The sequence below is a fragment of the Leptinotarsa decemlineata genome, unplaced genomic scaffold (genome assembly GCF_025532065.1).
Source record: "Leptinotarsa decemlineata unplaced genomic scaffold, Ldec_3_MD MMD2_tig00001719_RagTag_RagTag, whole genome shotgun sequence".
Lineage (NCBI taxonomy): Eukaryota > Metazoa > Arthropoda > Insecta > Coleoptera > Chrysomelidae > Leptinotarsa > Leptinotarsa decemlineata.
The window spans coordinates 1729122-1741506 of NW_027412569.1; the positions used below are offsets into that span (position 1 = coordinate 1729122).

The following is a 12385-nucleotide window of genomic DNA, read 5'->3' on the forward strand; positions in this document are numbered from 1 at the left end:
TTTTTTTTCAATGTTACTCCAAATTTTTTATGGTTATATTGATAACCTTTTGAAGACGATTACCAAGAACTAATAGTAATCTGGATAATCAAACTAATCAGCATTATATACATCTGATTAACAATCTGCCGTTAAATTAGACAGTGATCGGACCACTTTTAAACATGATTATTTTTTGATTAAGTGGGAATATTTTCAAATTCTCGATTAAAAGTTATTCTTTCTCTAGATCTTCGAAAGGCATTTGATACAGGTTACAAAATTTTATTCTGAATACAGCTGAGTTCATATCATGAAAAGAATTAAAAGACACATGTTACAAACTATCGCCCAGTGGTCCCTTTAAGCAGTTTCTCAAAGTTTGAGAACATGGAAGGCTCATAAACCCAATCTTAGAAATGAATTAGCTACCTGTGTAAGAAATATCAAGGATATTGTAAATGATAGTATTATTCTTATGATCTTCTTCACCATGTTTTATGGAATTCACTTATGAAGTGGAGCTGCGCATGTTGATTAATTTCTCATAGTACAAAAAGGGTATTTGCAGTTTCAAAATTTGATGAAAATTGTGCACCATTTGAAATTTATTATATTTGCCGTTATTAATCAATTCCTTTACAAATGCTGACTTTCTGCTAGGAAAAGCATTTCCAGTCATGTGGCTCAAAATGAATATGATACCAAATATAAATCAGTTATAGCGTTGTACTTTGAATTATGCAAGATTCACTACTTTCAGATTTTTGTCTACTAAATACATATCACAATTTGATTCCAAAATTAGTTATATTTTCCAATAAAGTTTTCTGGAAGAAAATGTATTTAATAGAAGTGGGAAGATTATATATCGCTTCAATGGAACACAAGATTAACTGAAAATAATAAAAATGTTACATAGGTCAAACTGAGCACTATTCTAAAAGTAGGAAAACAGAACAGGATATCGATTTTTCTAATCCCAGTTTCTTTTTACATACTAGAGTAAATGACCACCAGATATCCTAGACATTCATGTTTCAGAGAGTGCAATGATATACAATTTCAGACTTGATAGTGTAAATATCAGATAAAATCGAAGAATTGAACACAGCATTTATTAAAATGACGTAGAAAATCTATTTCTTATATTTTATAAATTCTTCAGATATTTTTTTAGGGCTTGTCTCATCTTAAAACATCTTGTTTGGCCATACATATGTTTACCAAAACTATGTCAAAAATGTTTTTTACTAGAAATAATGGTTAGGTAAATTATTTTTGTATCCCAAACACTCTCATACGTCCTTTTTTTGTATAACTACGAGGATAAACTTCACTTCAAAACCTCAGCAGAATTTTTTTTTCTTCGAAGTTTCTGATCATTTGCTAAACTATTAGACAGATTACAATAAAGTCTGTAACATCAATATATTACAACATATATTTTGAAAACCAGTTTTCCAAGAAAATCTATTAATTTAATACTGGAAGAAGTCTATCGAAGAATATCAGTTCAAATCTGGTTGGCGAATCCTCACTTCCTTATTCAGATTCCTGCAGTGGATTTTCAACAAATCCATGATATTATGGTCATACTCTTCTGGGGTTGGCTTGATGTTTGTAGCCCAGTAGTAAATGTCCCAGTCATTAGAGGGTCCGTTGATCAACCTATCATACTTATCAACATCTTGTGTATCAAATTTGTCCAAGTGTTTTGCAACAAAGGTACTCAAAAGAAGGTCATTTTCGAGCATGCCTCGTTTACGCGACTGATAAAGAAGTCTCGCTTTCTTGGTCTGCAAAGATTCATTTTCTCTTGACTTAGGCCTGGGAATGACGAACAGAGGGTCTTCTGGTGGATCCACTATAGTACAGAAAAATTTACTATTGGCAGTTATCCCGTGAATTTTGTTACCGATACATCGCCTAATAAGATGAAAATTCATTTTGAATGAATTGATTATATCTTTTACTTTGTTTTCTATTTATATCATTTTCACTTCCTTGACATTGACGTAACAAGGCACTTCGATGACAAATGACAAGTGGCACGCAAAGCAAATGACGCAAGGCATCTGTGTACATACGTCGAATAGGTCACTGTGTACATAGTACTTCTTTTTCTCGTTAAATTACACTCTGCTTTTTGAAATGTCACCAGTGGTACTGATTGAATATGAACAAATATATAGCTTGTTCACGTTAAGAAGAGAATAACGTCACAAGATGACAAGTTACGGCGTTGACAACATGTGCACATGTCCTTACTTACTTTTAGTATTTGTTGAGACTATTTCGACAACGCTTTAGGCATATTGAATATACGCAGGTCTTATCAAAAGAAATGATTAGTTCTGAAAAGAAAAGAAAGACTGACAGTTTTCGAGTTTTTTCGATTCGGCAACGTCTGAAATTTTACTATCAGTTGAGCAACTTACAAAATGAAATGTTACTAGTTTCATTGCTGTTGAACGCATTTCAGTGGGAATTTTAACGTTATGTTGGATATACAAAATTACCAAAGATGACGTCATTCTCTTCTTAACGTGAATAGCCTATATTTTTCTAGTTTTCATTGCTATCAAAGGTTTTAATTATCTTCCATCCAATACAATCAATTTTCGTGTTTGAAGTACGAACGGCGAATTCTCTTAAACTGCTCCGAATATAGTAACTTAACACAGAATATAGAACCTAGAACCAGCAAAACGAAACCTGGTCAATTGTTGTCGTTCCATGGTTGTTGGTTGTTGTAGAAACTTCTCTATATTTGTAGTGTTTGGTTCGAAAATATTTTCACATTTATTTTGAACAATTTCTAAATCTTATGGAAATGGCGGATCCAGAATTAGAAGCTATCAGAAAACAACGTCTGGCTCAATTGCAATCTCAGTACAAGGTGATTGAAATACGAATATTTTTTTTGGTTTAAAATTACCTTCATTTATTCTAGGGTGATGGTTCTGGAGAAAATTCGCAAAAGCCCAATGAAGAACAAATAAAGGCTCAAGAAGATATGAAAAACTCAATATTAGCTCAAATTTTGGATCAAACAGCCCGAGGACGATGTAAGTTATTTGGACATATCCGATTACTATTTTATTTACAAATTGTGAATATTTCCCAGATTTAAATAATTATTAAAAAGCCTTCTGCTGTACAAATAAAACAAGCTTGAACAACGTCACTATTTTTGAATAAAGTTGAATTAAATATTGACTACATTTAACCTCCGCATCTTTGATTCCCTCAAAAAGAAAACTACTCTCAATAATCTATTCCAGTGATCACAGCAGAAGTAGTAGACATCAAGGTAAATGTTCTAATGTTTATCTAGAGTAGTGATTCATTTGATAATTTTCAATTTGAGGAATGGTTGGAATTAATAAAATTGAAATTTTCTAAAAAGTGAAAAATTTCCATTTGGTGCTGCCAACTTTCGGTTCTGCTAGTTTCCACAACATATCCATTAAATGGAGAGCAAAAAACTCATTGATTAAGAATGTTGTTTCTAGATAATTATATACTTTTCATTCGTAAAAATCTCAAACTTCTGGTGTAATTCATCTTCAATGTGAAATGATATATTTTTTTACAGTGAATACTCTTAAAATGGCTAAACCTGAAAGAGGAAACATGGTGGAAGAAATGCTGGTAAGAATGGCAAAAACAGGTCAAATTTGTACAAAAATTGGAGATAAAGAGTTGGTGTCAATGTTGGAGAATATCAGTAATCAAACACAAAGTAAAACAACTGTGAAATTTGACAGACGGAGGGCAGCAATAGACTCGGATGACGACCTTTAATTTATTACATTTTCACAATTTCAATTGTATATTTTCATCAATCATAATAATATTTTGTAAGTAAACAATTTTCAACTTGATAAATCTTAACAATTAATGACTAGTTTTCACCCCCTCCATTTATGCATTCATTCCTCTTTAGCGTGATTTTCTGAAAAACAAATTATAAATTAAAAAAGCATGTACACATATGATAAACAAATCAACAATTATGAAATGTCCAAATAAAATAATTTCTGCACTGAAAAGAACAAAATGACATATGTGTTGGTGAATGATAAAGGATGAATCATTATATAATAATCACAGAAAAAGACTACAGACAAGTATAAGAACATAGGCTTTCACAGAACCTGAAGTGCCAAACATTTCGTCTGCTATTGCAGCAGTCATTATCAATGGTATGTGCAAACGCACAGTAAACGCCTCTCAGTAAACACTGAGAGGACAAAAGTTACCTCCAGTCTCAGCAGGGTACGATTCAAGGTACTAACTGCACTTCAGTCAATAGATGCTCTCTTCATTCTTTCAGGTAACTCAGGGTTAAGAAGAGTTGGAAAAGAGAGAAGCTGTTGGGGTTGTTTAGCAGACGACCATCGCCTCTGTAAATTTAGGGTCAGATACTTGGTTACCTCATAATTCACAGAGGGCTTCATGGGTAGCTAGAGAAAGGATATCTATCATAGTAGAGCCCCCATTACTGATACAAGACTTTATACAATGAGGGGACGCCCAGTACAGCGAGGATTCTGTGAGTGAACTCAGAATCATACATCTTTTCAGTAACTAACAAACTAAGAATGATTCTTGATTGGAGAATAATTTTTTATGAAACATTCATCACCAGTCTACTTTCTTGACAACTTTTAGATTATTACAGTCTAACATAATTGGTTAACAAATTAAATGTCTGGTCCCAAGTAACTTGATGAATTATCTGAAGTGAGAGAAAGTGATAAGGAAGTTATTTCTCTGTCTAGAATATACTTAGTATTTAACGGGCCTTGGTGATACATAACTTGTGTAAAGTAAAATTAAACTTTTTGTTGTATTGGACTAAAAAAAACACAAAATCTTTATACAAACCTTCAGCTTCATCTTCAGCATCCAATATATCAGAGCAACAAACAGAAATAAAGATGAAACTCAAGAAGGCGACTGGCAAACCGAATAATACTGTAGTGAGGACCGGATTCCCTCTCCAAATATCTGCTAAAGCTGAAGTTGCATCAAAATAGGCCCTGTAGAAGGAAATGAAAAGTCCATCTCCACCAAAGGCCTAAACACATAAAATAAACATTGACATTTTTGTCATTCAAATGAACACTTCAAGTTATCTAGATGGATTATAGTGTGAAATTTGGTACCAAAATTCATATCTGCAGGTGTGTATGTGGATTTTATACTAGGAGCTCGATTCCAAAAACAAAGGTGATATCTTTCTCTCCGTCTTACTGAATATGCCATCTATGGAATTGACAGAAGACTCAATCAATGAATATCAAAAATAACCTATCAGCTAGGCTGAACCAATGGCGGGTCAAACCAGCGCCGCCCGATGTTGGATCACATCTTTTTTGTGTTTGGGCTCTGGTTTTTAGTTGCTTCTATCGATCTTATAGATTTCATTTTTTTGTAAGAGATGTCATCGCCTTTACTCACTCAGACTTGTTCTGAGTACAGTTGAATCCAGCAGTGCATTTGTGGTTCAGCCTAACACTATTGAAGAGATCTATGGCGGGTCGAAACAGGGCTGCCTGGTGTTGGATCATGGATGCCTTATGGTTGGACTGGTTTCAACCAGTTGTCTGGCAGTCAAAGGCAGAGGTTTAACACTTGTTCGGCAGTAAATATCGAAGCAAGGTTTTGCAATGGACTGGTTTAGGAGTCATAGGTCATCTTCTACTTCCGCAGGTTGAATCGTTTATTGATCCCACAGTTGGAGTAAGAGATGTCATGAGAGCATCACCTTTACTTAATCAGACTTGCCCTTTGACTTCAGCATGCACAGTTTATGAATGCTTTGTTTTGAGGCTCTGGTTCTAACTATTCTCAAAAGCATGTTGACCATTATAGCGATCAATCGACATATTTAAAGTACTTTTCCTTTAATGCCCTCACTAAATTTGGTGCATATCACGTGCTTGGGTCGGTAAAAACATGGCCAAGAAAAAATTTTGCTTGCCTGAAAACTTGATATGATGTTCTCTTATAGTAAATCGCACAGCTACAATTATCTCCAACAATTATGGAGGTAAAGGTGTGCCCCCAAAGGAAATATTAAAGCCTAAACCATAATTTATAAAAAAGTTGCAGGTCTGTTTGGGATAGAAACTTTTTTCTGGCATATACAATTATGAAGTTCCGAGTTAGGAATCACACGTTAAAACGTTAAGACCTCGTTAGTCCTTAGCTCGCACAAGTTTCTCAACTTCTGAGAGTTGTCGTTTGTATGGGGGCGGCAGCTGATTAACGGAAAACCGGATTTCAAACAGATTTTTTTTTAAACAGATTTAGGAGTACAAACCATTTATGGATATTCTATTTCATATACAGAAATTAGAATATCATTAGCAATACTCTCACATTGTTATCATTTACTCACTTATGAAAAGGGGCCTCAAAACAATCTCTTGGGATACACTCAGTATAGTTCTCATTTTTGATACTTTATTTTCGTCCTTTGAAATGTGCCTTTTAAATAATCATCATCGATTTAACTGATATTGATTGTGTAAATAGTTTCTATAATTAAATGAAAAGAAATTCCTGAAGTATATTCTCAGAATGAAAATAGCATCAACTATATAAGTAGATGAAGACAAAAAATTGAGTTGAAAAATACTTACAGGCACTGATTGGTTGCGTATCCCTTCTAGGAACACTTCTATTGTTTCTGAACTCATTTCAGAACAATTAACTTCTGGAAGGTGATACTGATGATTCGTAGAATTCAGAACCAATAATTGGGGCAGAGGGAGAACTCGCATGGCAATACTGTTGACAAAGTCGGGGTTTCCAACCCATCCAAATTGAAAATGTTTATGATATTTTGATCTGTTCTTTCTAACTAGATTCTCCACTTTGTCTCTGAATTCTAACATATCTGCAGGTATTTGCTGCAGTCTGTTTTCTTCAACAACAACAAGAACAATGTATTTGTTTGTTTGGATAATTTCATTTATAGTTCCTCTGGTGACTTTGGGAAACAGTTCGAATCGCTCTTCATTTACCCAATTATATAATGACAAATTCAGATCGTTTATGTATGTGACGGAATTGTATTCTTCATTTGGCCTGTTAACTGAAAAATATTTCCCAAATAAAGAAACTGATCCAGGTTATTAAACTTACTTTAATTGAGTTAAAGCAAAGAATTTTTTTCACATTTTGTTGAATATTTCCAATATTTGTTATACAAGGTATTCAAATTTACGCATAGGAATCTTATAAAGATGAAAGATAGAGACGTAAATTAAATTGTGGCAATGTTGCCTATTTTTAAATACTATTGAATGATACCAGAAAATCGACTTTAGCTCTGTTGGTTCTGAAGATATATGAAGAAAAAAACGAAAATTTGCGTATTCTTTCTTTACATATGTGATATAATGGCCCAATACTTAATAAAAATCCCTAATGTACTCAAGAAAAACTTTGTTGTGAGTTTTTTTGCTACATAATTTTACAAAAAAGCAAGATGTGTTTCGCTACAATGCTTTATATATATTTTTGAAATTTGAAGTACCTGAATCTAGCCTATCCAATTAATATTAAATATGTTTACCTGGGTTCAAAAATTGACATTGACATAAGAAAATACATTTTATAAACTCATTTAAATAAACAAGCGATGAATGAAATTACCAAAGTTTATGTCTTAGTCAATTACCAGTCTCCTCTTTTGAAAAAATATTCATTAACGGAAAATTATTTTATTCTATTTGTAAATTTAGCAAATGACCCAAATTCTAAAATTTATTCATTCTGAAACATTCTGAAAGATTGTGTTTCAAACTTTTGTAAATATAATACGTCATAGAAACTTCTTACATGCTTTTTAATTATTTGGGAAAATGTTCTTTCTGTTTTGGGCAACAGCCACAAGTCAATTTATAGCATCGAAGTAGTTTCGTGAATGGAAAGAACAATTCCACATTAGCAAACCATCTTTAAACAGAAGGACATGTGTTCAATCACAACTATGACGAGAGAAGTTTAAAAGTCGATCTTTTAGAATGTTTAGAAATGAATAGATTTAGGAATTCAGTTCATTTACTGAATAACCAAATAGATTCAAATAACTCCTTGTTACTGAATATTTTTTCAAATGTGGAAACTGGTAATTAACTGATACATAAACTCAGTTAATTTCATTCATTACATGTTTATTTAAATGAGTTTGTAAAATTTATTTTCTTATGTTAATGTTAATCGATTCATGATATAAGTTGATAATTCTCAAGAATTTATATTTCTGACAATTTTTGAAGGTCATAAGACATTTGGTTTAATCATTTTTATTAAAGATCAAATCATTGCCAGCAGGTTAACTTTCAGCTGTTCAAAAATTATCCGTATCATTAGTGAAAAGCATAGATTTTTATAAAGGAACTTAGTACTAAGGTTCCTAAAACAATCCATGTGGAACACCACAATCAGAAAAGTATGTGTCAAATCCCAGAAGCTTCTCAAATAACAGTTATATTATTCAATTGAAAATTGGAGTGACATGATTTCAATTCAAATTAATTTTAAATGTTACAGCTCTTTAGAAAAAAGTTCTGGAGCATTGAATTTGCGAAAACAAATAGAGAGTTGATTAATAACTGAAACAGAACTCACCTGGATAAAAGTGAGACAATCCATCTTTATAAACAAAAACTGAAGGTAACTCTGATATATTTTCATTATTCTGCAACAGTTCTTTATTTATGGAATAAAAATATCCATAGGGCTGAAGTTTAGCAGCCACATCTTGGAATACTTCCCATAGATTTCCTTCCTGCTCACCTACATATACGAAAAAAAGTTTATTTGAATTTTTAATATATTGAAAAGTTTCCGGACTTTTCACAATTTCAATTGGTGGACCTGTCATTCTAACTGCAAAATTTATAATATCATCTTTAGTTTTATCTCCCCGGAAAGTGTACTCTGAATCGGCTGTTATGCTATAAAATTAAATAACATGTGTAATTGATTAATACACCTATTGCTAAGAACTCACAATTTGATAGTAGGGTATCCACGTATTCCAAATTCTGAAGCAGCAGAAGGAAAGCGACTACAATCGATACGGCTAACTCTCACATTCGATTTTGATAGAGACTGAGCTACAAGAGACCAAACTGGTTCCAACTTCTTACAGTGGCCACACCAAGGGGCATAAAACTTGACTAACCAATAGCCTCCCTCTCTCCTGATATCAGAAAATTTGTCAGTCAATTCCAAAATTCTAGAAGAATGTATCCCCAGGAATAACACTTGAATAAATGAATCAAAAATTAATTTGCTAACATTGTTTCCTACATTTCTAGCAGAACTCTCATATTGTTGCAGTCTTAATGTTTACATAAAAGTGCCAAAAAATACATACCAAATAGTATTATACATGAAATAAAGTTCATTTTGAATAATTTTAACTATTCACAATCATTGCAGATTTCATACAAAATGTATTGATTTCTAAATTAAATTTAAAATACAGGTAATAAATGTTTACAAACTATCCATTTTGTTTACGATTTTTTACAGTTTTCTGATTCCAAGTTCGTTCTGAATTGCTTGAAAATGACATATTGAGTGACATATCTCATCTGTCAAAACTAAAGTACGTTCCTCAAATAACCAGTAACAAATATTTAGATTACCGACGATTAAGGTTATGTCGATGGTAGTTATTTGAAATAGACATTTCTGAAGAAAGAAGTGACTCAGAATGTCATTTATTTTTGAAAATAACCCAAATAAAACTAAACTCTAAATATTTTTTCAAAAGTTCAGTGGTCAAATCAATGGACCGTTCCATCAAAAAAATCACATTCTCGACATTATGTGTCGGGGTTTCATATTTCCACATAATTACTCTCATGCAACTACTTGATGATATTCTCGAATATAAATACGAATATAAATAGTATAGATATATATTTCCGTAGAAGAAAAAAAATGTACGTATGTCATAGAATAGATATGCTGGTGATCACCATTATTGAACTTGTTTTCTTAAAAACCGCGAAAGAATAATTATTGATATAAATGTGAGGTAATATGCTTCAGGTGATCATAATTGAACAGGTACCTTAGGCAGAGGCTTAGGTCATTTTTTGGAGGTAGTCTTAATTATGGTTAACTGTAGTATATAAATATTAGTGTAAGAGAACAACTTGAAGTATCCAAATCGCTTTATGAAGCTACTGTGTTAGCGAAACATGTGATATATAATTTTCAAATAAAGTTTGTAGAGATCAAATCGTGAGGTGTGTTCTTTGGTAAAACTAGGTGCGAATGGCAAATGTGATAATTCCAAAGCGAAAAATTCTTTCACCAGGATCTTTAAAAATCCGTTGAGTTTTTTGAGTTCTATGTGAGACAATTATGGATCGCGTATCATGTTGGAGTTCAAACTTTCCATGCGACTCTTGATGAGTAAAAACTGTTTTAACGAGCGAAAGAGAGTATGTTGGTAAATCTTTTTGTTACATTCTATTTTGTGTGTTTTTTCTTCTCGGTTTTATTACATAAAGAAGAAAACTTAAGTACTTTAGACATGCTATGACTCAGATTCAGAATTAGGTAAGGGAATCAGTACACTTCAAAATCTAGACAGTGATAGTACAGGGAGAGCACTAATAAAGGAGTAGGCATTATCAAACCAGGAGAAATATAAATTAATTGGGTGAAAACATTTTTCAATCTTGCTTCGCAGATTGAATGAAATGAAAACATGGAAATGCAGGAACAGGAATCACGGTGGTAGAGAAATACTCATGTATTTCTTTCAGGGTTATTGTAGAAGGAAAAAGATGAAAATATTGGCAGATTTTCTCAATTGAAAATAGAAAAAAATGGGTGATCTCAAGATAGAACATATTATTGAAATGAAAATGTAAGGAATGAAATACATTGGGTCGTGGAATTCGATATGCTTTTAGATGATACTTTAACCAAGAAAGGATACAATTTGTATATCCTATACGGTAACGTAATTTATAAGGCTATAATAAAAGAAATAAGTAGAGGTTACTGTTTTTTGTCTATATAACCTTCCACAATCTAACAAACGAACAAAGCTCGCCTCAAATTCAAAATAAATTTAATTGTTTCAACATACGTCAAAAGAATGAAATGTGCAGATGTTATATGCGATATAGTTTACATCAATACATAGGTATACTGGATGTTTTTTAGAAAATTCAGTCGAAGTACATGTTTATGTTTTCAACCTCTCATCTAGTAACAAGTAACCGATTAATTGGACTCTTCAGAGGTTTCTAGTGAGCAGTAACTTTTCGGGGTGACCTTTTCATTTTGCCCTTTTTACACTTCAGCAGATTCTCTATTGACTAAGCTTTGTTAGTTTTTCAGATTGTGGAAGTATTGAGTAAATGAATAAATAGACATTTTGCTTAAGAAAATAAACTCCAATATGTACTCTTCTATACTGATTACATTCAATGGAAATCATCCCATGGTATGTAACTATCTGTTTTCAACCCATGTAACAAACGCCTTCTACATACCTCCAATCGCACAATATTATAACTGCTTATTATATGGGTATTTGAAAAAATATTATAAAGGTAAAACCAAATGTTTTTGATGTAGTGGAACACATAAAAATGATACAGAATATAAAAACTGTCAAATCAATACATGTTTATTTTGTAATAGTAACGAATACAAATAAGTTGACAAAATTTGTATACCAGATGAACATCAAAAAAGTTTGAGAGAAAATGACCATTGACAATATTTCATTCTGTGGCTGCTACATTTTTTTTCTAAGGAAAGGCAAAATTTCATGTATAAACTTGGATATAGAATTAACAATTCTGAATAAAGAAGTAAAATTCATGAAATAAGTAACATGAGGATGAAAAAGACTCGTACTCAAAGTACAGGGACGAATTCAAAACAGACAGAGTTATGACAAACAAACATTGAATGATATATATCATCGTAACCACATAATGTGATTTGTCTATTAAATGATGGCATTGTTTCATTCAGACAATGGATGAGAGCAATAAAAGTAAGAGAACAATAAAAATAAGAGAGCAATTAGAAACAAAATCGATAAAGAAACGAACAAAGCCAATTAATCAAGTGAAAAATTAAATTTATCAACATATAAATGAACAAAACTGTAGGCTCAGACTCACATATGACTCCTATGAAATAGGGCGACAGCTGATTAACGGAAAAACAGATTTTAAACAGGTTTTTTTAAACAGATAATATGATAATAAGATAAATATTTAATGAAATATAAGAAGATTCATTGTCAATAAACATTATCTAATCACCCTAGTACGTGATTATGAATATCTGATTACTATTATTTCACTGAAAACTGGACATTGCATGAGTA

General features: G+C 32.1%; 3 protein-coding genes across 4 annotated transcripts; 1 reads left to right on the top strand and 2 right to left on the bottom strand.

Moving 5' to 3' along the window:
• Positions 1 to 1396: 1396 nt before the first annotated feature.
• Positions 1397 to 2030, bottom strand: LOC111512597 (succinate dehydrogenase assembly factor 2-A, mitochondrial). Its single transcript, XM_074176273.1, has one exon. It carries the CDS (start codon positions 1926 to 1928, stop codon positions 1491 to 1493), a length of 438 nt encoding a protein of 145 aa, XP_074032374.1. The 5' UTR covers positions 1929 to 2030; the 3' UTR covers positions 1397 to 1490.
• A 478-nt stretch (positions 2031 to 2508) lies between these two features.
• PDCD-5 (Programmed Cell Death 5) lies at positions 2509 to 3883 on the top strand. Its single transcript, XM_074176274.1, has 3 exons — positions 2509 to 2881; positions 2936 to 3050; positions 3581 to 3883. Exons 1-3 carry the CDS (start codon positions 2810 to 2812, stop codon positions 3787 to 3789), a joined length of 396 nt encoding a protein of 131 aa, XP_074032375.1. The 5' UTR covers positions 2509 to 2809; the 3' UTR covers positions 3790 to 3883.
• On the bottom strand, positions 3777 to 9582 carry Tmx3 (Thioredoxin-related transmembrane protein 3). Of its 2 annotated transcripts, XM_074176272.1 has the most exons (7): positions 9389 to 9582; positions 9020 to 9275; positions 8860 to 8963; positions 8635 to 8802; positions 6639 to 7093; positions 4876 to 5068; positions 3777 to 3940 (listed from the first exon to the last, which is right to left on the bottom strand). In XM_074176272.1, exons 1-7 carry the CDS (start codon positions 9417 to 9419, stop codon positions 3918 to 3920), a joined length of 1230 nt encoding a protein of 409 aa, XP_074032373.1. In that variant the 5' UTR covers positions 9420 to 9582; the 3' UTR covers positions 3777 to 3917. The 2 variants fall into 2 exon arrangements, with proteins under 2 accessions (XP_074032373.1, XP_023024508.2); XM_023168740.2 differs by having other exon boundaries at positions 8635 to 8963; positions 9389 to 9581.
• Between the last annotated feature and the right edge of the window lie 2803 nt (positions 9583 to 12385).

Coding starts and splice junctions, on each gene's coding strand:
- LOC111512597 (XM_074176273.1), bottom strand. CDS start 1,928: ATGAATTTTCATCTTATTAGGCGATGTATCGGTAACAAAATTCACGGG.
- Tmx3 (XM_023168740.2), bottom strand. CDS start 9,419: ATGAACTTTATTTCATGTATAATACTATTTG. Junction 7,094..8,634: donor ATTGTCTCACTTTTATCCAG/GTGAGTTCTGTT, acceptor AATATTTTTCAG/TTAACAGGCCAAATGAAGAA. Junction 3,941..4,875: donor TGCTGAAGATGAAGCTGAAG/GTTTGTATAAAG, acceptor TTTGTTTTTCAG/AAAATCACGCTAAAGAGGAA.
- PDCD-5 (XM_074176274.1), top strand. CDS start 2,810: ATGGAAATGGCGGATCCAGAATTAGAAGCTATCAGAAAACAACGTCTG. Junction 2,882..2,935: donor AATTGCAATCTCAGTACAAG/GTGATTGAAATA, acceptor CATTTATTCTAG/GGTGATGGTTCTGGAGAAAA. Junction 3,051..3,580: donor TCAAACAGCCCGAGGACGAT/GTAAGTTATTTG, acceptor ATTTTTTTACAG/TGAATACTCTTAAAATGGCT.